The following is a 27626-nucleotide window of genomic DNA, read 5'->3' as shown; positions in this document are numbered from 1 at the left end:
TTGAGGTATTACACATTTCCTACTTCACTTCCATCTCATTTTATTACACAGCTTTTTATGGTTCCGGGACAGCAGTGACTTAATACTGAGGACTCTCGGAGGAAGACTGGGTAACTGCATCCTGCTTTACCCATCTCGGCCTGCAGGGGACGGTGTGGGCGGAGTCCCCCTTCAGTGTACGCCGGCGTTCTAGGTGAACCGAGACATAGAGGTGGGAGAAGTGGAGTAGAAAGGCGGGGCTAACCGGAAGGGGCGGGTTCATGGGCAAACCCACCCCTCCAGGCCGGGTTTCGTCCCTCGCCCCGCCCCTTCCCCCGCCCGGACGGCCATGGCCATTCCCGGCATCCCCTATGAGAGACGGCTTCTCATCATGGCGGACCCTAGAGATAAGGCGCTTCAGGACTACCGCAAGAAGCTGCTTGAGCACAAGGAGATCGACGGCCGTCTTAAGGAGTGTGAGTGCACCTTTCTTTCCAAGTAATCAAGTGCCTCGACTCGCTTCTGCCTCTGACAAAGTAGAAGCCTTTGGCCGAGCCTGGTAACCGAGACTTAGAGATGACCAGGCCTCGGTCCAGGGACAAGGCGCTTTGTCATCCAGCCCTGAGCTTGGGGAGCAGCACTCCTTCGTGTGTAGAAATGGCCCAGTCCAGTCCTGGTGACAGAACATCCGCGGCCCTGAAGTGGAAATGGAAAAGAGCTAGAGGAGGAGTGGGAAGAAGTAGGCCGAGGATGTTACTCAGGTTAGGGTGCAAGGAGGGCAGTGTTGGTGGAGTCCTGGGACTCGAAGAGGGGAAGGCGCTTGAGTCAAGGAAGCTCAAGCAAGAGATGAGACTCAGGGAGTCGGCTTGTTCTTGGAGGTGAAAGACGGCCGCGGAGCTTAAGAGAGAAGGGTTCCAGTTGTCACAATAACCCATATTGTCTTTTGTCTTGTTTCCTGTTGTACTGTATCAGGCATACAAATATTCCTTACCTCCTTAGTGCTTTTTTTTTCCAGTGCATTTTCATTGAAAAGCATGAGTGGTTTAATTAGATGAAGGAGGACCATAACTAAGTGATTCTGTAGAGAACTGCATTTTTTGACTTGAGGGTAGAATATCAGAGAAGAATCCAAATGGGTAGGTGAAGAGGTGAGGAAGGGTCTGATTGTCATTCGGATTTGTAGTCGCAAATCCTAAGTGTCAAGGTGTCAATATCTGTTAAGAATATAACTTAAAATATGCTTAAACAAGTGTTGCCGATCAAGAAAATAAAATTACGGTGCTTTCTCTGAAACATTTTTTTATTGTACATGCCACCTACTCGTTACAAACAGCATTGTTTCTTTTATGGTTTGAAATAGTGAATGTGAAACTTAGGTAAAGTGAAATAGACTTAAGTAAACACTAAAGTGAGATTTAGCTATTTAAACGCCTTAAGATTACTGTTCAATTAAAAATGTTCAAATTGTATTATTTCAGTAAGGGAACAATTAAAAGAACTTACCAAGCAGTATGAAAAGTCTGAAAATGATCTGAAGGCTCTACAAAGTGTTGGGCAGGTAGGTAATGGAGTTTGGGGATTAGAGGGTGATGGTAATTTGCTTTTTTATTTAGGTGTTGCCGAAAAGTAATGCTTTTTATTTTCTTCCTTAGATTGTGGGTGAAGTGCTTAAACAGTTAACCGAAGAAAAATGTGAGTGAATTAGATTAGTAATTAGTAAAGAAACAGCTCACCTCTCTCTAACTTTTGAAATGCGTATTATTTTAATGACAATAATGCAGAGAGAGAGTATTTTTGCATAGACTTAAGTTTGTCTTCAACTGTTGTCTTCTTGGAGGACAGAAATAAAACTAAGCCCTCTATCAATGTGGATATATATTTTTTTACTTTCTGTTTTTCAATTACTTCTTTTATGTTTCTTCTTCTAGTCATCGTTAAAGCTACAAATGGACCAAGATATGTTGTGGGTTGTCGTCGACAGGTAATACTTTTTATTTGTATAGTGCTTGCTGATTGACAAAAGCAGTTTCGTGTAAGTTATTTTCTCTAATTCTTGAGGCAAACAGGTTGGGAATTTATGCCCATAACTCACAAGGATGATTTGTTCAGACGTAGCTAGTTATTAACAAAGCTTGAATTCAAACCATAGGCTTTGACTCCTGGTATTCTCTACTTTCTACTGTATTACATTGTCTCAGTCAGATCTATTAATAGTGACTGAGAAATTAGTGTTTTAGAACTGGAAAATAGACATTTTATTTTAATATCTTTTGTGTGTGTATGAGAGAGATAGTTTTACTCTGCAACCAGGCTGGAGTGCAGTGGCACGATTTTGGCTCACTGCAACCTCCAACTCCCTGGTTCAAATGATTTTCCCTGCCTCAGCCTCCAGAGTAGCTGGAATTACAGGCATGGGCCACCTGGCATGCGCCACCATGCCCAGTTAATTTTTTTTTTTGTATTTTTAGTAGAGACTGGGTTTTGCCATGTTGGCCCTGATGGTCTTGATCTCCTGACCTCGTGATCCACCTGCCTTGGGTGCTGGGATTACAGGTGCGAGCCACCATACCTGGCTTTAATATCATTTTTAAAGAGGACTTAAAAGTGTTAGATACGATCAGTTACCTGTGTTTATATTTAAACATTCAGAACTGTTACTGATAAGACTGTACCATGGCCTAAGTTAATTTTGTATGAGGTCTTTTAGATTAGGGTAGGGCAAGTTGAAATAATTCTGAATTTTATTTTGCAGTTATTAAAGATGCCAACAAATGACCTCAGGTCATTCAGTAGTGTCTGAAATCAATTTATGTACCATAGGAAGTATCCTTAGGTAGAGACTTCTTTTGAATTCATTGGAAGAGCTTTCTCTGCGTGATTGTCATTTCGGGTTCAGATTTTTTTTTTTTTTTTTTCTTTTTTTGAGACGGAGTTTCGCTCTTGTTACCCAGGCTGGAGTGCAATGGCGCGATCTCGGCTCACCGCAACCTCCGCCTCCTGGGCTCAGGCAATTCTCCTGCCTCAGCCTCCTAAGTAGCTGGGATTACAGGCACGTGCCACCACGCCCAGCTAGTTTTTTTGTTGTATTTTTAGTAGAGACGGGGTTTCACCATGTTGACCAGGATGGTCTCGATCTCTCGACCTCGTGATCCACCCGCCTCGGCCTCCCAAAGTGCTGGGATTACAGGCTTGAGCCACCGCGCCTGGCTCGCGTTCAGATTTTAAAACATTTACAGAACGTGGCTGTAGGGGAGAATTTAATCCAGGGAATAAATCTCATATTAAGATTTTGCCTAGTATATAAGTGGTTGACATTTTTTAAGTCAAACTATTAGATACCTAAACTGACAAAGGGTTTTTATGTCCCTTTCAGGGCTTTCTGGATGCCAAAAGTTGGCATTAAGATATTTCAGGTTGCATCAGGACAAGACAATATTTGAAAACTAGAAAACATTAGAAAAGCCAAGGTATATACAAGTTGAGTATCCCTTATCCAAAATACTTGAATCAGAAATATGTTTTGGATTTTGGCTTTTTTTCAGATTTTAGAATATTTGCATTATATTGGTTGAGCATCCCTAATGAAAAAATCCAAAATTTGAAATGCTCCCATGAGCATTTTCTTTGAGCATCATGTCAGCGCTCAAAAAATTGCACATTGTGGAGCATTTTGGGTTTTCAGATTAGGAATACTCAACTTGTATTCCCTATGGATGTAAACATTGAAATAGCTTCATATTGATCTCTTCTTTTTCCAAGTAACGTTGCTTTTTAGCAGTTTTTTTCCTTAATTGTTATATTAATCCTAGTGCTTTGCCTATCTTCCTAAATTTGAAGCTCTTTGTAAAATCTTGTGACAAGTTGTCAGTGATTTATGATTCTGAAATTGTATTGGCAAGCAGTTTTTTAAAACAATTAATAAGTAACTTTGTCTTTGAAAAGTAACAACATCCTGAGTGTGAGGCGAATCTATTAGATGCCATCTATTTTTAGGCAGATATGCCAAGAAATTATTTAGTGTGATTCAACCTAATGTGTAACTTGCTCAGCATGTGCCTGTAATGTAGCAAAGGCATGAATGATGGTTGCTGGGCTTTGGGCTTTAATTTTAAAGCATTTTAATACAAATCTCTAAGTGGATACAGTGCATTTCCTCCTTCTCTCATGATCTTGTAACACACATTCTTCCCAGAAGCCATACATTTCAGAATAAATCTGATGAGCACACCTTTATTTATTTATTTTTTATTTTTTTTCTACCTAACCATTGTGCTAAGAGCACACCTTTAAAATGCTTCCCTTTCCTTTCCCTAAAATGTACACTAATGAGTTTTTCTATAAATGCTTTGGTAGCAATTCCCACAGTCACTGTACAATTGCCACCTCAAGCTTTGTGTATTAGTCATTTCACATTTCATGCTCAGATTACACAAAGATACATTGTTTTAAGGGGCAGATGGAAATCACTTTGAATTACTTATTTTATAAGCCATTCTGTTAGCATGGAGTATATAATCTGACATTTGTTCTCTCTGAAGGGTAAAAATGAGTATTTGGCTTCTAAATATTAAGTTCTCATTAGAGTGATACTCCTTTTTTAAGTGTTTATGTAATATCTTTTGTTTTGCAAAACTAGCTTGACAAAAGTAAGCTGAAGCCAGGAACAAGAGTTGCTTTGGATATGACTACACTAACCATCATGAGGTGGGTTTCTGATTCTATTTAGTCTACCTTTTATTTTCACAAAGGGAGATTTTTCTCTGAGATATATGCTTCTTGAGATCACTGAATATTTTGGGAGTTTTTCCCTTTTGCTAGTTTTTAATTGAGCACATCTTTATAACATCAGCTGTAGGTGCTTGCATGAGCAAGTCATTTATATGCTATCAGTAGGCTGAGAGAAAATATATATTCAAAAGAAAAATACATACCTTTTCATTCTAGATATTTGCCAAGAGAGGTGGATCCACTGGTTTATAACATGTCTCACGAGGACCCTGGGAATGTTTCTTATTCTGAGATTGGAGGGCTATCAGAACAGATCCGGGAATTAAGAGAGGTTGGTACTGCGTGCTTTGTTCTCTGAACTTAGCTAATAAATGCTACTAGTTTTAGGATATTCAAGAGGAGAAATAAGATGAAAAAGTACTTTTTGTCTAAATGGTAGTTAAGAATATTGTGTATTTACTATTCTTGCTAAGAGAATAGCACTGAATTTTTCTAGTTGTGAAAATTACTGGTTTTTTTTTTTTCTTTTTTTGAGATGGAGCTTTGCTCTTGTTGCCCAGGCTGGAGCACAATGGCACGATCTTGGCTCACCGCAACCTGCGCCTCCCAGGTTGGAGCGATTCTCCTGCCTCAGCCTCCTGAGTAGCTGGGATTACAGTCATGTGCCACCACACCCAGCTAACTTTATATTTTTAGTAGGGAAGAGGTTTCTTCATGTTGATCAGGCTGGTCTCTATCTTCCAACCTCAAGTGAGCCGCCCACCTCAGTCTCCCGAAGTGCTGGGATTACAGGTGTGAGCCACTACACCCATTCTATTGGTGTTTTTTAATTTGGAGATAATTTGGTGTTAGAAAAATCCTGCTCTTTTTGTGGCAAAGGAATGGAGAAAAAGCTACGAATAATTGATGTAATCTGATGCCATGTTGTTTTGATTATCACAAGTTACTTGGGTCAGAGCATATTTGGATAATGTGTGTGATGAGTTTTTTCCATAACCTCATTAATACTATCGTCCCACTCTTACAGAAGAGTAGGATACCTGTTCCTTAAATATTTTATTTTGTTAAAGCTGTTTGCTACCATTCAAGAAAACCACTGGCTTTAGGATTGTCTTAAATCTTTTAGGTGAAGAATCAAATCAGGATTGCCATACTTCATAGCACAGACAGCTGCTTAACTGTTATCTGTAAAGCAAATTACATTGTCCTGTAGATTTCATCCTAAATTAAGCTGTGCATATTTAGGAGTTAATGGGAATAGTTGGAATGTCTTACATCATTTGATTTAAGCCTTAAGCCAGTTGTTCTTATTAATTTTTCTGGAACACTTATTAAAAATAAAGATTGCTGGGCCCTCTGAGTGGTTTTGATGAACTGCATTGGTGGTAGACACAGGAATTAGCTTTTAAACAAGCATTCCAAGTGATTATGAAACCAAATTTTTCTTTGATGATAGTTGAAGAGCACTAGTCTAAGTAAAAAAAACAGTTCTCACCTGTATTTAATGAAAGGGCAACAGAGGAAGAACAAGTGCTTCCTGGAATGGTGAAAATTTGCTTTCAACAATGATTTGCTGCATTAGCCATAGGAGCAGAGAGAATCACATCTATACATGTGGTACCCTTGACTGTCTACAGAGACTTGACTGACAGATTAGCTATTGATTTCTTTCTTCTGGCTTTTCCCAGTCACACTTGATGCACATATGGACATTTTTTTTTTTTTTTTTTTTTGAGACGGAGTTTCGCTCTTGTTACCCAGGCTGGAGTGCAATGGCGCGATCTCGGCTCACCGCAACCTCCGCTTCCTGGGTTCAGGCAATTCTCCTGCCTCAGCCTCCTGAGTAGCTGGGATTACAGGCACACGCCACCATGCCCAGCTAATTTTTTTGTATTTTTAGTAGAGACGGGGTTTCACCATGTTGACCAGGATGGTCTCGATCTCTTGACCTCGTGATCCACCCGCCTCAGCCTCCCAAAGTGCTGGGATTACAGGCTTGAGCCACCGAGCCCGGCTGGACATATTTTTTTTTGAGACAGGGTCTGGTTCTTTTGCCCAGGCTGGAGTACAGTGGTGCAATCTCAGCTCACTACATCCTTCACCTCCTAGGCTCAAGTCATTCTCCTAGCTCAGCCTCCCAAATATCTGGAACTAAAGGCATGTGCCACCACACATGACTAATATTTGTAGAGACAGGGTTTCACCATGTCATCCAGACTGTTCTTGAACTCCTGAGCTCAAACCATCCTCCAGCCTTGGCCTCCCAAAGTGTTGGGATTTATAGGCGTGAGCCATTGCACCCGGCCCAACACAACTATTCAATAGAAATTTCTCTCTTGAGTAAGTGGTACTATAAATAATTTAAATTGGACTTTCAGATCCTCATTCTTTCTATTCTTCTGTTCTCCGCTTCCTTGAATTAATCTTTTTTTTTTTTTTTTTTTTTGAGACGGAGTTTCGCTCTTGTTACCCAGGCTGGAGTGCAATGGCGCGATCTCGGCTCACCACAACCTCCGCCTCCTGGGTTCAGGCAATTCTCCTGCCTCAGCCTCCTGAGTAGCTTGGATTACAGGCATGTGCCACCATGCCCAGCTACTTTTTTGTATTTTTAGTAGAGACGGGGTTTCACCATGTTGACCAGGAAGGTCTCGATCTCTTGACCTTGTGATCCACTCGCCTGGGCCTCCCAAAGTGCTGGGATTACAGGCTTGAGCCACCGCGCCTGGCCTGAATTAATCTTGAGAGCAGTACATACTGTTCTTTGAAAGCTGCTATGGCAAAATATCAACAGATAAAAATTTTATATACCTTTTCTCTTGGTATAAGTTATCAAATCCATCTCCCATTTTATAACTATTTTGTGTTGTATTTTCTTTTTTTTTTTTTTTTTTTTTTTTGAGACGGAGTTTTGCTCTTGTTACCCAGGCTGGAGTGCAATGGCGCGATCTCGGCTCACCGCAACCTCCGCCTCCTGGGTTCAGGCAGTTCTCCTGCCTCAGCTTCCTGAGTAGCTGGGATTACAGGCACGCACCACCATGCCCACCCAGCTACTTTTTTGTATTTTTAGTAGAGACGGGGTTTCACCATGTTGACCAGGATGGTCTAGATCTCTCGACCTCGTGATCCGCCCGCCTCGGCCTCCCAAAGTGCTGAGATTACAAGCTTGAGCCACCACGCCCGGCCTGTGTTGTATTTTCAAATTCAAACTTGTATAGATCTTTTGAGTTGTATTTTTTGTTTATATCTTCATTTGACTTAACTAATTTTTTGCAGTGTAATTTTTCATTGAAGTATAATTTACATTAAAAAAATGCAGATTCTAAGTGTACATTTCAAATATGTTTGAACAAGTTATATATCGTGTAACCATCACCCCAATCAAATGTGTGGTTTATTTAAAAAACATTAAAAGTTTTTAGATTTAAGGGATCTTAAATCTATCTTAAGCAAAACCTCTTAATATAAATGGTTTTAACTAGCGTGGAAGTCTAGATCTATTATAAATTATGTTGTGTACACCTAACTAGTGATGTTTGACTTAAAGTATTTGAAAGTACATTGAAAATCTTGACTAACTTTTTAAGAAACATTCAATTTCTTTTCTAGGTGATAGAATTACCTCTTACAAACCCAGAGTTGTTTCAGCGTGTAGGAATAATACCTCCAAAAGGCTGTTTGTTATATGGACCACCAGGTTGGTATTGAATTATTTTTATTCCATCAATAAAATGAATGAATTAAAGAATAAAAAAAATTGACCGGGGAAGGTGGGTTATGCCTGTAATCCCAGCACTTTGGGAGGCCAAGGCAGGCGGATCCCAAGATCAAGAGATCAAGACCATCCTGGACAACATGGTGAAACACCATCTCTACTAAAGATACAAAAATTAGCTGGGTGTGGTGGTGTGCGTTTGCCGTCCCAGCTTCTTGGGAGGCTGAGGTGAGAGAATCGCTTGAGCCGGGGTCGTGGAGGTTGCAGTGGGCCGAGATCGTGCCTCTGCACTCCAGCCTGGGTGACAGGGTGAGGCTCCTTCTCAGAAAACAAAACAAAAAGCTAAAATGTTGTTGGACTCTTCACTGTGTGCACATTTGTGCTGATGGTGCAAGACCAACACGGGTAAAATTAAATTACCTGCACCGTGGCCTGAATCAGTGTTAATGATACAAAATAGTGCTAGTTAGTAGCCATTGTGTTCTTGATTGCCACATACATGCAGTGTAAAAATAAAGTCAGTTTCACTTTAAAGTCCTTGGTGAAACAGTAAAAATTAGTAATTTTATCAAATCTTCATGTTTGGGTAATAGTTATGTTCTTTGTGATGAAATGGAAAATATATATAAAATACTTCTGCTGTGTATTGAATAATATAGTTGTCTTTAGAAAAGCACTTGTGCAGTTTATTTAAGTTGCCAGCTGAACTTGTTGCTTTTTGTGAAATACTGTTTTTACTTGAATGGACCATTTACAGATATGCTATGGTTATCAGACTGGTTACTGGTTATTAGTTATTGATTACTCAGACTGGTTTTTGATTATTTGGCGCACATTTTTTTTAAAGTGAACAAATTGAGCCTGTCATGTTAAACAACTTAACATCATCTGTTGCCAGTGATAAAATTTGAGCCGTCAAGTGAAAATTAGAATTTTTAAAAACATGTGTCTGCCGGGCGCGGTGGCTCAAGCCTGTAATCCCAGCACTTTGGGAGGCCGAGGCGGGTGGATCACGAGGTCGAGAGATCGAGACCATCCTGGTCAACATGGTGAAACCCGTCTCTACTAAAAGTGCAAAAAAAATTAGCTGGGCATGGTGGCACGTGCCTGTAATCCCAGCTACTCAGGAGGCTGAGGCAGGAGAATTGCCTGAGCCCAGGAGGCGGAGGTTGCGGTGAGCCGAGATCGCGCCATTGCACTCCAGCCTGGGTAACGAGGGCGAAACTCCGTCTCAAAAAAAACAAAAAAACAAAAAAACAAACAAAAAAAAAACGTGTCTGACACCTTGTGGTTGACAGCTTTTTCTTTCTTTCTTTCTTTTTTTTTTTTTTTTTGAGATAGAGTCTTGCTCTGTCACCCAGACTGGAGAGCAGTGGTGCGATCTCAGCTCACTGCAACCTCCATCTCCCAGGTTCAAGTAATTCTTTTGCCTCAGCCTTCTGAGTAGCTGCAGCTATAGGCACGTGCCACCATGCCCAGCTAATTTTTTCTATTTTTAGTAGAGGCAGGGTTTCACCATGTTAGCCAGGATGGTCTCCATCTCCTGACCTCATGATCCACCCCGCTTGGCCTCCCAAAGTGCTGGGATTACAGGCGTAAGTCTGTTGCCCAGAGTGGAGTGCAGTGGCTTGATTATCTTGTCTCACTGCAACTTCTGCCTCCTGGGCTCAGGTGATCTTCCCACCTCAGCCTCTGGAGTAGCTGGGACTACAGGTGTGTGCTGTCATGCTGGGCTAATTTTTGTGTTTTTAGTGGAGGCAGGGTTCTGCCATATTGCCCAGGCTGGTCGTGAACTCCTGAGCTTAAGCAGTCTGCCCACCTCAGCATCCCAAAGTGCCGGGATTACAGGCATGAGCCACAATGCACAGCCATGACAGCATTCTAAAATATTAATAAGGACGTTTCTGTCTTTATTAGAGATAAAGTGGTGAGAATAACAAAATTGAGATAAGTGGTGAGAATAACAAAATTTCTTAATATTGTGTAATGAAAAATGTCAACATTTGGAAGATTTGCATAACTCACTGAACCAGTAGTTTCCAAATAATCAGTGCTTGATGTTAAAATATTCATAGGTAAAAGATCCAGTCAGTATGGAGGATAGACCAATGTATTTTAGTGTAACAGAAGTTTCTATCATAGTCCATATTGTGAATAGATAGTTATTATGAAAAAGATGAATGATAACAAGTGTTTGCAAGGATGTAGAGAAAGGAGAACCCTTGTACGCTATTGGTGGGAATGTAAATTAACAGAGCCATTTTTTGAAAACAGTGTGGAGGTTTCTCAAAAAACTAAAAATAGAATTACCATATGATTCAGCAATCCCACTTCTGTGTATTGAAGGAATTGAAATCAGTGTATCAAAGATATCTGCACTCCCATGATTATTTCTCAATAGCCAAGATACAGAAACAGCTTAAAAATTGCCCATCAGTGGATTAATGGATAAAAAAATGTGATAAATATACACAGTGGAATACTATTCAGCCTTTAAAAAGGAAACTGCCATTTGTGACAATATGGATGAATCTAAAGGATGTTATACTAATTGAAATAAGCCAGACACAGAAAGACAGTTACCACATAATCTCATTTTTATGTGGAATCTTAAAAAATTGAACTCATAAAAATGAGTAGAATGGTTACCAGAAGTTGTGGTGGTGTATGGGGATAGGGGAGATGTTGATCAAAGGATATAAAGTTCACTTAGGAAGAATAAATTCTAGTGATAGCATGGTGACTATAATTAATAACGTGTTAGCTATTTCAAATTGCTAGAAGTAGATTTTAAATGTTCTAACCACAGAATAATGTTAAGCATATGAGGTGATGGATGTATTGATTCACCTGATTTAATCATTCTTCGATATATACATATAATTTACCCTAGCCGGGCGTGGTGGCTCAAGCCTGTAATCCCAGCACTTTGGGAGACTGAGGCGGGTGGATCACGAGGTCAAGAGATCGAGACCATCCCGGTCAACATAGTGAAACCCCATCTCTACTAAAAATACAAAAAATTAGCTGGGCATGGTGGCGTGTGCCTGTAATCCCAGCTACTCAGGAGGCTGAGGCAGGAGAATTGCCTGAACCCAGGAGGCGGAGGTTGCGGTGAGCCGAGATCGCGCCATTGCACTCCAGCCTGGGTAACAAGAGCGAAACTCCGTCTCAAAAAAAAAAAAGAAAAAAAGAAAAAAGAAAAAATTTACCCTATAAACAGTTTATTATCAATTTAAAATTGGTCATAAAAAGTTATAACACATATTTTGATTCAAATTTTAATATTGAGAGCAGAAGTACTTTGGAAATTTTATTTTATTTATTTATTTACTTATTTACTTATTTATTTTTTGAGACAGAGTTTTGCTCTTGTTACCCAGGCTGGAGTGCAATGGCGCGATCTCGGCTCACCGCAACCTCCGCCTCCTGGGTTCAGGCAATTCTCCTGCCTCAGCCTCCTGAGTAGCTGGGATTACAGGCACACGCCACCATGCCCAGCTAATTTTTTGTATTTTTAGTAGAGACGGGGTTTCACTATGTTGACCGGGATGGTCTCGATCTCTTGACCTCGTGATCCACCCGCGTTGGCCTCCCAAAGTGCGGGGATTACAGACTTGAGCCACCGCGCCCGGCTATTTTTTTTTTTTTTTTTTTGAGACGGAGTTTCGCTCTTGTTACCCAGGCTGGAGTGCAATGGCGCGATCTCGGCTCACCGCAACCTCCGCCTCCTGGGCTCAGGCAATTCTCCTGCCTCAGCCTCCTAAGTAGCTGGGATTACAGGCATGTACCACCACGCCCAGCTAGTTTTTTGTATTTTTAGTAGAGACGGGGTTTCACCATGTTGACCAGGATGGTCTCGATCTTTCGACCTCGTGATCCACCCGCCTCGGCCTCCCAAAGTGCTGGGATTACAGGCTTGAGCCACCGCGCCCGGCTATTTTATTTATTTTTTATTTTTTGAGACAGAGTCTTGCTCTGTCACCCAGGCTGCAGTGCAGTGGCATCATCTCACCTCACTGCAACCTCTGCCTCCTAGGTTCAAGGGATTCTCTGCCTCAGCCTCCTGAGTAGCTGGGATTACAGGCACCCGCCAACATGCCCAGCTAATTTTTGTATTTTTTTTCTAAGTAAAGATGGCGTTTTACCATCTTGGCCAGGCTGGTCTTGAACTCCAGACCTTGTGATCCACCTGCCTCGGCCTCCCAAAGTGCTGGGATTACAGATTACAGGCTTGAGCCACTGCGCCTGGCCAGTATTTTGGAATTTTAAGTGAAAATTCTATTTAGGATTTAGCTTTCATTTTGGAAAATTTACTTGCCAAACAATTATATTTTTAAAAGGATTTTAAAAATTTGTTTCACATAGGCTGGGTGTGGTGGCTCTTGCCTGTAATCCCAGCACTTTGGGAGGCTGAAGTGGGAGGACCACTTGAGCCCAAGAGTTCAAGACCAGCCTGGGCAACACAGAGACACCCAATCTCTGAAAAACAAACAAATAAGCAAAAAAAACTTAGCTGTGTGTGATGGCACATGCCTGTGGTCCCCGCTACTTGGGTGACAGAGGTGGGAAAATTGCTTGGGCCTGGGAGGTCAAGGTTGCAGTGAGCTGTGATCTCCTCACACTCCAGCCTGGGTAACAGAGTGATTGCCTGTCTCAAAACAAATTTTGTCTACCGTATCATCTAATTAAGACTTCTTTTGTCATTCTTAGGTACGGGAAAAACACTCTTGGCACGAGCCGTTGCTAGCCAGCTGGACTGCAATTTCTTAAAGGTAAAGGGAAGATTATTTTGTACTTACTGAAATTTAATTTTACTTGAATTGTCTTATACTTACCTTACTGTTTTTTCTTTAATCAGGTTGTATCTAGTTCTATTGTAGACAAGTACATTGGTGAAAGTGCTCGTTTGATCAGAGAAATGTTTAATTATGCCAGGGACCATCAACCATGCATCATTTTTATGGATGAAATAGATGCTATTGGTAAGAATAACACTCTTTTTGAAAGTTTTTGGACCTTTTTTTTTTTTAATGTAAAATAACGTTTTTTCCCTCTCTTAACCTAAAATTGCTACTTGTATGAAGTAAATGCCACAATGAATTAGGCGTTACTTTAACCAGTTTTAATAAATAACCTTTCACGGCCGGGTGTGGTCACTCAACACCTGTAATCCCAGCACTTTGGGAGGCTGAGGTGGGCAGATCATGAAGTCAGGAGATAGAGACTATCCTGGCCAACATGGCGAAACCCCATTTCTACTAAAAATACAAAAATTAGCTGGGTGTGATGGCGAATGCCTGTAATCCCAGCTACTCAGGAGGCTGAGGCAGGAGAATCTCTTGAACCCAGCAGGTGGAGGTTTCAGTGAGTGGAGATCGTGCCATTGCATGCAACTCTGGCGACAGAGTGAGACTCCGCTTAATAATAATAAAATAAATAACCTTTCACTTTAACAAAATGAGAAATGTTACACGATTCAAGTCTAACTTTGTCAGCATAATTTTACTCTTTAATTTTTACCTTAATGTTTCGAGCCACAACTGTTATGTTCTGTTTCCTTAAATGATGGTGATAGAGGAAAAGAGTAATGCATATAAATTCCCAAATCTACTATTTTAGGTGGTCGTCGGTTTTCTGAGGGTACTTCAGCTGACAGAGAGATTCAGAGGACTTTAATGGAGGTAATATTTGGTAAAGGGGGTTTATAAAGAAACCAATGTTTATTAAATGAAGAACTGAACATTGCATGTTTGAAAGTCGAAATATATACAACATTTTAAATGAAATATGAAATTTGAAAATATTGACAGGAACAAACATGTGTCTCTAAGAAAATGACTACTAGAAAATAAGACTATCTGCGAGATTCTGTTTGGTGTTACTTGTACTGTTCTGTGTTTTTTGAGCAGATCAGCCATTCAGATATTTAAATTGATTCTTATGAATGTGATTTTATGGTAGTTTTATTAAGATATTTTATGTAATGGTCATATTAAGACTGTTGGCAATAAATGAGATATAATTATGTATGAGGCTGCCCTAAAAATTTTCTCTCACTATATTGCTGAGACTGAGGCAAGTAAAATAATTTTCATAACTGAAGAAGATAGATGACAGAATGAAAGAATGCACATAAAGCCTTCCTCCAGTTTTATCTTTCCCCACTCCAAATTCTGTGAAAGTGATTGCAAGAGTCCAAATAAATTTTCCCATTTGAAATAGAAACTAGGTAGCATTGGTAATGCAGTGTCAAATTCTTTTCTTATGAGTATTTGAAAAATCTCTTTTAATAAATTATAAAGATCTGCTCAGAAGATGCAAAGCATTTTAAAATTATAAATTCTCTTAGAAACCTTAAATTGAGATATTTTTAAATGACACAAATATTAATTTTATTCAAGTAACTAATATATTATCAACTAACACATATTGTCAGACTAGCTATATTAGAGTTTGTTAAATAAAGTTTTTTTGTTTAAGAAAACTTTAGAAATGAAAATAATATTTTTTGTGTCTTTCAGTATTTCTATGTACAGCAGAATTATTTGAAAAAATAGGCCAGGCACTTTGGGTCATGCCTGTAATCCCAGAACTTTGGGAGACCCAGGTTGGCAGACCATGAGGTCTGGGCTTTGAAGACCAGCCTGGCCAACATAGTGAAACCCCATGTCTACTAAAGATTCAAAAATTAGGTTGGCGTGTTGGGGCATACCTGTAATCCCGGCTACTCAGGAGGCTGAGACAGGAGAATTGCTTGAACCTGGGAGGCAGAGGTTGCAGTGAGCTGAGATCATGCCATTGATCTGGGTGACACAGCGAGACTCCATCTCAGAAAAAAAAAATGGTAGTCCCCAATACTCAGGAGGCTGAGGGGAGAGGATTAGTTGAGCCTAGGACGTGGAGGTTGCAGTGAGGATGATCAGGCCAGTGCACTCCAGCCTTCGTGACAGAGTGAAACTCTGTCTCAAAAAAAAAAAAAAAAAGTGTGGGTTTTTCTATCAAATTTGTAGAAAAATCTTTATATCCAGTTATCCTAATATAAATGTTGTATCTGACATATCATAAGCGTTTTACATATTGGATTTTGTTATTAGCTTTTATTTTAAAGAATAATTGCATGATAAAATTTTGGACATTGGAAATTAAATCCACATAGTTTAGTTTCATAATTCTTAACATGATGGAAGTCTTTAGATTATTAAAACTACTTGGTAGCTATAAAAAGATACATAGCTATTAAAAGGTATATAATCTAGCTTAGAACTTTGAGGCTAGAAAGTATATCCCTTTATATAAGAGAGAAAGAAGTAGAATTCTATCAAATACCCATTCTGAAGGTCACATATCTATCTGTAGACAATCCATTTCATGCTGTTAGACATATAAAAGGTGTGTACTATTTTTTTTAGTGATTAGAATGTTTTGTAAAATCTGATTCTTAATATTCTTAGTTATTGAATCAAATGGATGGATTTGATACTCTGCATAGAGTTAAAATGATCATGGCTACAAACAGACCGGATACACTGGATCCTGCTTTGCTGCGTCCAGGAAGATTAGATAGAAAAATACGTGAGTTAAGGTTCTTTACCTACTATTCATTTTTCTTTGTGTCCATTTCTTTTACCATACTTCACCTTCCACTATATTTAAAAAAAATAAAACTGAACTATAAAATAATTTTTTATTTTCAGATATTGATTTGCCAAATGAACAAGCAAGATTAGACATACTGAAAATCCATGCAGGTCCCATTACAAAGCATGGTGAAATAGGTAAGGAAGTAATCTATTTTTTTTCTTTTTTTTTTTTGAGACAGAGTCTCGTTCTGTCGCCAGATGCCAGGCTGGAGTGCAGTGGTGTGATCTTGGCTCACTACAACCTCTTCCTTCTGGGTTCAAGCAATTCTCGTGCCTCAGCCTCCTGAGTAGCTGGGACTACAGGCGCACGCCAACATGCCCAGCTAATTTTTGTATTTTTAGTAGTGACGGGGTTTCACCATGTTGGCCAGGATGGTCTCGATCTCTTGACCTCGTGATCTGCCCACCTCAGCCTCCCAAAGTGCTGGAATTACAGGCGTGAGCCACCATGCCCGGCTGGAAGACATCTATTTTATATGTATTTACATTCAGTAAATGAAGAAAAATACTGTTAGATACTACTGATAGTTTCCCAAATCTGGTTTTTAGTTTAGCAAATGTGGTGGTTTTAAATTCTGCAAATAGTTGTTGAGCATCCACTATATGCTAGGAACTATTGTAAGTGTTTTGTAAGGGCTGACGATATAGCAAGGAACAAAACAGATTTCTACCATTAGAAAACTTATATTCTTGTTAGGAAAAAACAGATAAAGTAAGTAAAACAGAGTATAACAGGTGGTGATAAGTGCTATGAGGAAAAATAAAGCAGGAAAGTGGAGGCGGGTATGGCGGCTCACTTCTTTAATCCTAATGCTTTGGAAAGCCAAGGCAAAAGGATTGCTTGAGGCCAGGGGTTTGAGGTTGCAGAGAGCTGTGATCATGTGACTGCACTCCAGTTTGTCAAGACCTTGTTTCAAGGGGGGAAGAATAGGAAATTAGGGAAATGCCAGGAGCAGGCATGAAGATGTACATTTTTAAATGGTGGGAGGATTGGCATAGGGACGGCCTTACCAAGAAGGCGATTTATTTTTTAGAGACAGGGTCTCACCCTGTTGCCCAGGCTGGAGTGCAGTGGTATGATCCCAGCTCACTGCAGTTTCTGCCTCTGAAGCTCAAATGATCCTCACACTTCAGCCTCCTGATTAGCAGGGACTACAGGCAAACACCACCAACCCTGGCTTATTTTTTTGTAGGGATGGGGTTTCGCCATGTTGCCCAGGCAGATCTCGAACTACTGGGCTCAAGCAATCTGCCCACCTCAGCCACCCAAAGTGCTGGGATAACAGGCATGTGCCATTGTACCTGGCCTGTTTTTTGTTTTAACTGATTCCTGTAAAATGCTGACAATAGGTCAGGTAAAGAGTTCTCAGAGTAGACCTTTGGATTTAACTATGTGGAGGTCGTTGGTAATCTTGTCAAAGGTAGCTTCTTGGTAATGACGGAGGTAAAAGCCTATTCCGGATGGGTTTCAGAGAGATTGAGAGGGAGAGGCATTGAGTTTAGACATTTATTTTAAGAGTTCTGCATAGGAGACAGAGAAGTGGAAGGGAAATAGAGAAGAGGTTGTGGCAGAGTTTTCTTTAAGATGGAAGAGTTTATGGCCAGATGTGGTGGCTCATGCCTGTAATCCCAGCACTTTGGGAGGCTGAGACGGGTAGATCAGGAGGTCAGGATTCGAGACCGACCTGACCAACATGGTGAAACCCTGTCTCCATTAAAAATACAAAATAGCTGGGTGTGGTGGCACATGCCTGTAATCTTAGCTACTCGGGAGGCTGAGGCAGGAGAATCGCTGGAACCCGGAAGGCAGAGATTGCAGTGAGCTGCGATCACGCCACTACATTCCAGCCTTGGCGACAGAGTGAGTCACCATTGCCCAGGCTGGAATTCAGCAAATTCAGCAAATAGCTATTGACTTAAATTACTCAATAGCTATTTGCTGAATTTAACTCTTAATTTTTTGCTCTGTCAAAAAAATTTTTTTTAGAAAAAAGATGGAAGAGTTTATAACACTTAAAAAAAAAAACATATATAATGCTGTTGGGAATGATCTAGGAGAAAGAGAAATTGATAATGTTCTTGAAGAAGTATTGACCCTATATATATATGTGCACTTCATTTATGAGAATGGAGGAAAGGCAGTATATAGATGCTGATGATGACAGGTTCTCAGATAGTACAGGAACTTGTAGAAGTGTTTTTTCTGAATGCTTCTGATTTCTCAGTGAAATAAAATGCACATTCAGAATGAAGATAGGAAAGTATTCTTAGAGATTTGAGGACAAAGAGAAGGTATAAAGTCATTATCTATGGAAAACATGGCTTGTGAACCAAATTCTGCCTGCCTTGTGTTTTTGGAAACAAAGTTTTGTTGTGACCCCAGCATGCTTATTTATTTATCTGTTGTCTATGGCTGCTTTCCTACTATAATAGCAGAGTTGAATAGTTATAACAGAAACCATATGGCCTGCAAAGCATAAGGTATTTACTATCTGGCCCTTTATTGTAGGGCACGTTGGGAGCTCGATGTAAGGCTAAGTACCCCACAGGGTCGTGGGGTGAGCCTTATGCTGTGCTCAGGCGCAGTGTCTGAGAAATAAAGAGACAGGACACAGAAGTACAAAGAAAACGCAGCTGGGCCCAGGGGGCCACGCCACCTATCAGCGGAGTCAGGCGAGGCTGGCTCGCAAGGCGGCGAAGCCCCGAATGTCCAGAAGCGTGAGTATTTATTATGTATAGGTTAGGGGGCAGGGCAGTGAGTGAAATCATCTTTAAGGATAGTGATAGGGTTGTGAGCAATAAAACATAGGATCCACCCCCATTAGGTCACCTAGGCCAGGAGATGGACAGCACGCAGCAAGGGGCTGGTTCCCACGAAGGCGAGGGCCCAGTTCCCACGAAGGCAAGGGCCAGGTGCAGTAAGGGGGTGTAGTGTGTGATACATCTATCTATGGGAAATTACTTCTAAGAAGATTTATCGGAGGATGCTTAAATCACATAGCAGTGACAGAGCTGTCAAGGTTACCGCCACCTTCTGGCAGCTTCCAGGTTTCTATGGGAAGATGCTTTTCAAGCAGCACAGTAGCAAGAGCTGATAAAGTTCACAGTCACCAAGGTGGATTGCCGTTCTGAGGGCAGCCTTCCACAAGAACTGGAGCAAGGTCCTACAACTCCTTTATCAGGAGGAGTGGCTCTCACCCCAAGCCTGCCATACAGCAGGTATCTTTACGATACTGAACGCTGCCGCCTGGGCCATGGATTCTTGTCCTGGTATAACTGTCTTCCCTTAAACCATGCTCTGCACTGTGTCTGCTCTAGGCATTCCTCCGATTATAAGCTGCTTATTCCTTAATTCATGCTCTGTACTGTGTCCATTCTAGGCATTCCTCCAATTAGGAACTAAGATATAATTACAGGTATATCTGTAGGGAAATATTCTTTTTTTTTTTTTTTTGCGACGGAGTTTTGCTCTTGTTACCCAGGCTGGAGTGCAATGGCGCGATCTCGGCTCACCGCAACCTCCACCTCCTGGGTTCAGGCAATTCTCCTGCCTCAGCCTCCTGAATAGCTGGGATTACAGGCACGCGCCACCATGCCCAGCTAATTTTTTGTATTTTTAGTAGAGACGGGGTTTCGCCATGTTGACCAGGATGGTCTCGATCTCTCGACCTCGTGATCCACCTGCCTCGGCCTCCCAAAGTGCTGGGATTACAGGCGTGAGCCACCGCGCCCAGCGGAAATATTATTTAGGCACTCATACTATCAACTATTATTATATATAGAGGATTATATAAAGGGAGCCTACAAGCCCTATCTCTATAAACTAATATATGATTATGTAAAGGATTATATAAAAGGAAATAGCTGAGTAGTAACACTATAACGTGAGATATTCCTCAAACCCTAACTGTGCCAGGGCTCTGCTTAGCTCTCATTCCTCAGTGCCTATATGGGGGGTTACCCACACTTTATGTAAAAAGTTTGCTGACTTCCAGACTAGGGAAATCTAGTATAATTTCCAGGCAGCCTTAAAAACCCTTTAGAATTTAATGGTCCAAAATAATGACAAATAGCTAATTGTTGCCTTTCACTGTCTTCATTGCTCCTATTAGAGGGTTTTGAGCTGGAAAGACAACAAAGGATGTAAATGTGTAGGTTTCTTCCACAAATACTGAGCTCTTCCTTGATGCCAGATACTATGCCAGCCTTGGGAATTCTTGCTCTCAGGAAGCTTACAATGAACTTAAACATGACAATTCCTGAATTGTCTGTGTGATTTCAAATAGAAATCAACATGCCCTATATTGTCTGACCAAAGAGTGTATCATCAAAGTTATTTACACTATAGTAGCCTGTGCTGTCTTATTTCTCTTACTATTCTGTGTCATATCCATTGCTGCTACCCTAAACCTACAGCTGTTTGATTCATGTCTGTTATGTGAGTGGGTGGAGAACTCACTTTATTACTGCTACCATAGATCTGGTACTTCACCACTTGAATCTTGTACAGAAACCAGAAAAGCTAGCAAATTCCTGTTGTAGCATTTAAAAATTCCATGTGACAAAATTATGTATGATTACATTTCAGTTTTGCTGTACTTTATATTTGGCTTGTGTGATTAAAGTAAACAAAGTAAATTCCATTGTTATAATTTGTTTTGACTATTATAGGTTTATTCAAATTAAAGATTTGGTTGCACTTTTGATGAGAATCATAGCTTGACAGGTATCTGGAGTTCACATGTGCATAGCTGTTTCATTGTATAAGAATAGTTTAAGGGCCGGGTGCAGTGACTCACACCTGTAATCCCAGCAGTTGAGGAGGCTGAGGCAGGCAGATCGCCTGAGACCAGCCTGGCTAACATGGTGAAACCCCGTTTCTACTAAAAATACAAAAAATTAGCTGAGCATGGTGACACACACCTGTAGTCCCAGCTACTCGGGAGGCCGAGGCAGGAGAATTGCTTGAACCCAGGAGGTGGAGGTTGCAGTGAGCTGAGATGGCGCCATTTGGCACCATAGCACTCCATTTGGGGCAACAAGGGCAAAATTCTGTATTAAAAAAAATAGGTTAAGTTACTTTCAGAAACCTTCAGAGTTTGGTGATATTTTCTGTTTTTAAAGTTTCGGGTGTGTGTCTAATTCTGCTTAGGGCTGGTTTATTTAACAGAAGTCTTAGTTTTGGGATATTAATATTGTTGAATGTTAACAGAGGTGATGTCTAGCTGATCAAATTCATAGTGAGCTCTTCAGTTTAAATTTTTCATGTGGGCATAAATCAAGAAAAGGTCTAATTTTAAAAACTAATTTCCAGTATTTTTTCTAAACAGATTATGAAGCAATTGTGAAGCTTTCAGATGGCTTTAATGGAGCAGACCTGAGAAATGTTTGTACTGAAGCAGGTAAGGGTTTAAAGTGCAGTTTAACTATTGATTTTGATTTTTAAAATTTACTAAAACTGTTTTGAGTTTGTCTGAAAGCAGAGCCTAGACTTTGCAAGGATTTGGGTTCATGATTTTTTTTTTTTAGGAATTGATTCCAGGAACAGGAGAAACAGGGTATATGAGATGGAAAGAGGGAAAGCTAATGTGAGGGTGCACTACTGAGGTAGCTGCCGTAGGAAAGGGGGGTTAGGTCTCACAGAAACATGCAGAATGCCTTCCAGGATCACCCAGCTGAAGGTTGTGAGACTAGAACATTTATTTACCAGTACTCATCCCTCATTAATTGAGTTTTGCCCTTGGTGGTGTTAACTCCTTTGCACTTCTAGATGCCTTAGGGCAGAATGTGGAAGGAGAGGAATGTAGTAGAACACTGGCCCCTGAAGTAAGTCTGAGGCTGTATAGAACTCTTTACCACACCTGTTGCTGGAGTTAGAATGGGCAGCACTAGAGGTATCTGCTGCAAAATGGATCATGTATGTTGTCTGATACTAGTCTATGAGCAGTGTTTTGAAAGATTTATGAATTATGTGATCATGTCATTTGTGTAAAATGTAGTATTTAAATATTCTGTGTTGTATGATACTATTTTTTTTTTCACATCTATATTGTATATAAAAATTGTGGCCGGGCGCGGTGGCTCAAGCCTGTAATCCCAGCACTTTGGGAGGCCGAGGCAGGTGGATCACGAGGTCGAGAGATCGAGACCATCCTGGTCAACATGGTGAAACCCCGTCTCTACTAAAAATACAAAAATTAGCCAGGCATGGTGGCACATGCCTGTAATCCCAGCTACTCAGGAGGCTGAGGCAGGAGAATTGCCTGAACCCAGGAGGCGGAGGTTGCAGTGAGCCGAGATCGCGCCATTGCCCTGCAGCCTGGGTAACAAGAGTGAAACTCCGTCTCAAAAAAAAAAAAAAAAAAATTGTATGTTGCTATTTTTATTTCCAGACCCAAGTACCTTTAATACCCTACGTAGAATCATTTAGCTTTTGTCTTCCGTATGGAATCTTTAAATATAAAAAAATAAATTTCTGTTGTATAGTTACTGACTTTATATGTTGTAGATTTTCATAAGTTTTAGAATATGTGATTTTCTCTTGCTTTTCTTTTCTTTTTTTTTTTTTTTTAAAGGATTTTTATACTATATTAAAAAACCACAAAATAAAAAAGGGATCAATCAACATATATCTTAGAAGTCTTTCTAAGAGTCTTGGTATGCAACAGCCATGCAGGCTGTGACCTTTTTCCTTCTTTTCTCAGCTGCAGTTCGTTTAAGGATCACTGGTGATGACTCGTGCTCTAGTTCTTAAAATCAAACTTGCTCTGCCAAATCCAAGACCCTGAATTTGTCCAAAATGTAGAAACATGCTTTTACCACCCGTCCACCAAAATACCTCCCATTCAAGTCAACAACCGCTTTAATTGCTGATTCAACTCTCTCAAATTCTAAAAATATCCGTACTGCTTCATCATCAGGGGCACCAGGAATCTCAAATATCACACATTTTCCAACTTTGCCATATTTTTCACATTCTTCCTTGGTTTCAAATTCCCAGTCTTCATCCACCTCTCCCGCACCAACCATGTTCCTTAGGAGGACCACTTTAGTAGGACACTTAAGTATCTCAGTCAGTGGATTTGAATCTGACTTCTTGGATGCATCTTTCTCTGTGGCATCTCCCACGATGATCTTGCCGCCACGCTTGCTGGTCTTCTCCACCGACAAGGCGGTGCTCAGCCCCTGTTCATGCTTCCCCAGACCCTGGCCCTCCCGGAAGCCGTATTTCTGCATGATCTTGTGCGCCACTGTGCCCCCCATGTGAGCGAGGAAGGAGTTGCTAGGCCCAGTTGGAGATCTCGGTCTGTCTTGTTCTTCATACATGGGGGGAGGAATGGCAGCTTTGGAAGACTGTGATCGAGGTCTTGAGTCCTCTTCATAAGGAAAATCTCGGGGTAACTCTTTATCTTTCTCTACCAGAGAAGTGGGTGGGGCAATGGCAGCTCCGCCCATACTTCTTTTCCTCCTCTCTCGTTCATAATCTTCATCTTCATCAGAATCTGGATCTGGTCTCCTTGAAAACCCACTTGCTTCATGTCTGTCTTTACGCCTTTTTTCCCTTTCTTCTATTTCCTTTTGTCGTTCCAGCTCCCGCTGTCTCTGTCGTTCCTCTCTCTGGCGCTTCACTACTTTCTCATAATCATTAGGAAACATAGGATCATATTCGTCAGCTAAGGGAATCAGAACTTCCCCTGCAGAAAACCCACTAGGAACAGGATCCTTCAGCCCAGCTGCTACATGCGGTGGAGTGTCCACAATCTGCCGGTCATCTGAGGAGCCACCTCGTTTTAGGTCAATGACTGGGGCAAGAACTGTACTTTGTTTTGTCCTTTGGCTCTTTGCCTGAGTGAGAGCTGCCTTCTTCACTTGAAGCTGAGACTGCAGAAGTTTGAAGTTTTTGGACCAGCCTTCTGTTTTTGAGTCACTTGTCTCCACTCCTAGGTCATCGTAAAGGGACATCTTTTCTCAGTTTAATGCCGGCCCGCCCGGCCGACTCTGCCCATGGGCCGCGGCGGCGGCAGCGCGAAGCCGGGCGGCACTCCGCGGAAACCTGCCGGCGGCAGGAGCCCTCGGCGGCGCCCACCCTCCACGGAGTCCTCGGGGCGCTTGGCGGCGCGGGGTCCTTCTCTTGCTTTTCATGTTATGTTTAGCCTTAGTAAATTCAACACATAGTATTTAAAGTGGCTGCTCAGGGAGAGCTTCCCAGTACAAGTATCTTGAGGAGTATACTCTAAGTCAATATCTGCATCAAAAATATGCAAGTCAGATGCTTCGTTCAGGTCTAGAAATGCTGTCAGTACAAATCAGGGTGAATCATACTTAAAGAGCCTTATCAATAAACAAACCAATTCAGAGGTAAACTATCATATAGCTTGAACTAGTTAGAGTAATTTGTGACATTCTCTTTCCAAAATGTAAACCAGACCAAATTATTACCAGAAGATTTCTTTGGTTAGATTGCAATCCAAATGAAAGCTGTGCGGTGAATGTAAAGGCTATCAAATATATGCTTTTTTTCTTACATATTTTTACAAATTTACCTTTAGTTATTGCAAGTGAGCTGTAACTTCTGTGTGAATTAAAATTTTAGTTTTTTAACTGGGGGAACATTCACATCTGGAGACATACTGAAATTTTTATTTGCTTTTTTATTAGAGTTCAGGCCTTTTTTGTTAACATTTTTCTGTAAGTTAAAGTACACTTGATTCAACTACAGTTGCCCTTTCTGTTCAGGTCCTGACATTATCTTTTTTGGATTAGAACGTATCTCTGTTTTATTTTTTCTTTAGAGATGGAGTCTCATTCTGGCCCACATTAGAGTGCAGTGGCATGATCACTACTCCCTGTACCCCAGACTTGATCATTTCTCTTTTATCTCCCAGTAGCTGGGACTACAGGTGTGCACCACCATGCCCAGCTAGTTCTTGTATTTTTTGTAGAGATGGGTTTCACCATGTAGCCCAGGCTGGTCTCAAATTCTTGGGCCCAAGTAATCCACCCACCTGGGTCTCCCAAAGTACTGGGATTATAGGTGGAAGCTACGAGGCCTGGCCACATCTCTCTTTTGCATATTTATTCATTCACTAAAGTGATTTGGAAATAGCCATGTATGCAAGGTTTACAAAAATAACTTACCTAATTTCACTGTAGCTTTCTAAACAAGTTTTGAAATTTTGTTATTTTTTTAAAAATCAGTCATCTCCATTCACTTGGTTTCTAGGACAATATGGAATGTTTCCTTTTTTTTTTTTTTTTTTTTTTTGAGATGGAGTTTCGCTCTTGTTACCCAGGCTGGAGTGCAATGGCGCGATCTCGGCTCACCGCAACCTCCGCCTCCTGGGCTCAGGCAATTCTCCTGCCTCAGCCTCCCGAGTAGCTGGGATTACAGGCACGTGCCACCATGCCCAGCTAATTTTTTGTATTTTTAGTAGAGACGGGGTTTCACCATGTTGACCAGGATGGTCTCGATCTCTTGACCTCGTGATCCACCCGCCTCGGCCTCCCAAAATGCTGGGATTACAGGCTTGAGCCACCGCGCCCGGCTGGAATGTTTCCTTATGTAGAAATCTAGAAAGGAAAGAAGATAGGAAATAATCCTTGAAATCTGCTATTCTAACTCCTTCATTTTATATAAATGAAAATTCAATACAGGCAGATCCTCAATGGAAATATTACAATTCCTTTAATTAGTTGATAGTGATAACCTTATAAGTTTTAGTTTATCATGAGTTAGGATTTTCTCAAAACCAGGGACCCATACCCATGACACAACTAATGTGTAAAAAACTATATACTGTAGAAAGAAACTTTTACCCCTTTGTCAAATAGTATTTGAGAAGTTACTTACCAAATTTGAAGGAAAAAATTGAGTTGTGATACTCAAATATGAATTAAATAGAATATCAATTTGTATATAAATTAGGTCAATTTTAATACATGAATAATGACTCTGATTTTTGCTAAAACCCACTGTTGGCTTTCTGTATAATTCCCTATTCTCAAAGTTTTTGATTTTTTTTTTTTTTCTTTGGGACAGAGTCTCAGTCTGTCCCCAGACTGGAGTATAGTGGCACCATCTTGGGTCACTGCAACCTCTGCCTCCTGGGTTCAAGCAATTCTCTTGCCTCAGTCACCTGAGTACCTGGGACTACAGGCGCTGCGCCACATGCCCAGCTAAGTTTTGTATTTTTAGTGGAGATGGGGTTTCACCATTTTGGCCAAGATGGTCTTGATCTCTTGACCTCGTGATTTGCCCACCTTGGCTTCCCAGAGTGCTGGGATTATAGGCATGAGCCATCGTGTCTGGCCAAAGTTTTTGATTATTAACAAAGAATTTCTATCAAACTTAAGATTTTTTTTTTCCTGTAAGTGTGCACCTTCAGCAAATTGCTTACTGTCAAATTATGCTTAAAATGTGTATATGTTGTTGGTAGTTTTGATTTGCTTTGGTTTCTTATGCTTGTTTTTATTAAGAGCTACAATTGGATACAGGGACTATTTGAGCTGGATTTTATTTTATTTATTTATTTATTTATTTATTTATTTATTTGAGAGGGAGTCTCACTCTGCCACCCAGACTGGAGTGCAGTGACGCGATCTTGGCTCACTGCAACCTCCACTTCCTGGGTTCAAGCTATTCTCCTGCCTCAGCCTCCTGAGTACCTGGGAAAACAGGTGCCCACCACTATACCCAGCTTAATTTCTGTGTTTTTAGTAGAGATGGGGTTTCACCATGTTGGCCATGCTGGTCTTGAACTCCTGACCCCAGGTGATCTGCCCGCCTTGGCCTCCCAAAGTGTTGGGATTACAGGTGTAAGCCACTGTGCCCATCCTTCAACCAAATTGTAAATATTCACAAAATGGTCTCACCTGTTTTTGTTTTGGAAAATAATCACACCACAGCTGTGGATTTTAATTGAAGAAAGATAGTGGTTTTTAGCAAATTAGAACTACTGGCTCAGAAGTAATAAATCTAAGCTTCACATTTATTCCATAGAATTATATTGTTTTAATTATAATGAGCATATAATTCACATGTGGTATATAGCAGTCATGTTGTTTTATTCTCCACAGGTATGTTTGCAATTCGTGCTGATCATGATTTTGTAGTACAGGAAGACTTCATGAAAGCAGTCAGAAAAGTGGCTGATTCTAAGAAGCTAGAGTCTAAATTGGACTACAAACCTGTGTAATTTACTGTAAGATTTTTGATGGCTGCATGACAGATGTTGGCTTTATGTAAAAATAAAATTAAAGAAAATAATGTATGTATTGGCAATGATGTCATTAAAAGTGTATGAATAAAAATATGTCTGAGTAACATAAAAATTAGTAACAACTTACACAGAAGAAATTTGTGTGTTAATATTGCATTTATTGCAGCAAGTTACAAAGGAAGAGTGTGTTGAAGCCTTTCGAATTTGCTGTGTGGGTATTTTGTAAAACATTGAGAGTGGTTTGAGATAGTGGTATAAGAAAGCATTTCTTATGACTTATTTTATATCATTTGTTTTCTTTATCTAAAAAGTTGAATAAAATCTGTTTGATTTGGTTCTCCTACA

General features: G+C 40.6%; 1 protein-coding gene and 1 pseudogene across 1 annotated transcript; one reads left to right on the top strand and one right to left on the bottom strand.

Moving 5' to 3' along the window:
• Positions 1–320: 320 nt before the first annotated feature.
• Positions 321–27626, top strand: PSMC6 (proteasome 26S subunit, ATPase 6). Its single transcript, XM_039468965.2, has 14 exons — positions 321–455; positions 1458–1537; positions 1632–1671; positions 1908–1960; positions 4616–4683; positions 4924–5038; positions 8314–8401; positions 13133–13194; positions 13281–13404; positions 14042–14103; positions 15874–15994; positions 16117–16197; positions 21393–21464; positions 27139–27626. The coding sequence occupies exons 1-14, from the start codon at positions 329–331 to the stop codon at positions 27255–27257; spliced, it is 1212 nt and encodes a 403-aa protein (XP_039324899.1). The 5' UTR covers positions 321–328; the 3' UTR covers positions 27258–27626.
• Positions 22662–24181, bottom strand: LOC120363946 (splicing factor 45 pseudogene; annotated as a pseudogene).

Source organism: Saimiri boliviensis, chromosome 2 (assembly GCF_048565385.1).
Source record: "Saimiri boliviensis isolate mSaiBol1 chromosome 2, mSaiBol1.pri, whole genome shotgun sequence".
NCBI classification, from domain to species: domain Eukaryota; kingdom Metazoa; phylum Chordata; class Mammalia; order Primates; family Cebidae; genus Saimiri; species Saimiri boliviensis.
Note: the sequence above shows the minus strand (reverse complement) of the source record. Positions and strands in the feature narration are given on the sequence as shown.

Bases quoted from the DNA above. Each gene is read 5' to 3' on its own strand.
- PSMC6 (XM_039468965.2), top strand. From the start codon at position 329: ATGGCCATTCCCGGCATCCCCTATGAGAGACGGCTTCTCATCATGGCG. The intron at 4,684-4,923 runs GTGGGTTTCTGA...TTTTCATTCTAG, and splicing joins ACTACACTAACCATCATGAG to ATATTTGCCAAGAGAGGTGG. The intron at 14,104-15,873 runs GTAATATTTGGT...TAATATTCTTAG, and splicing joins TTCAGAGGACTTTAATGGAG to TTATTGAATCAAATGGATGG.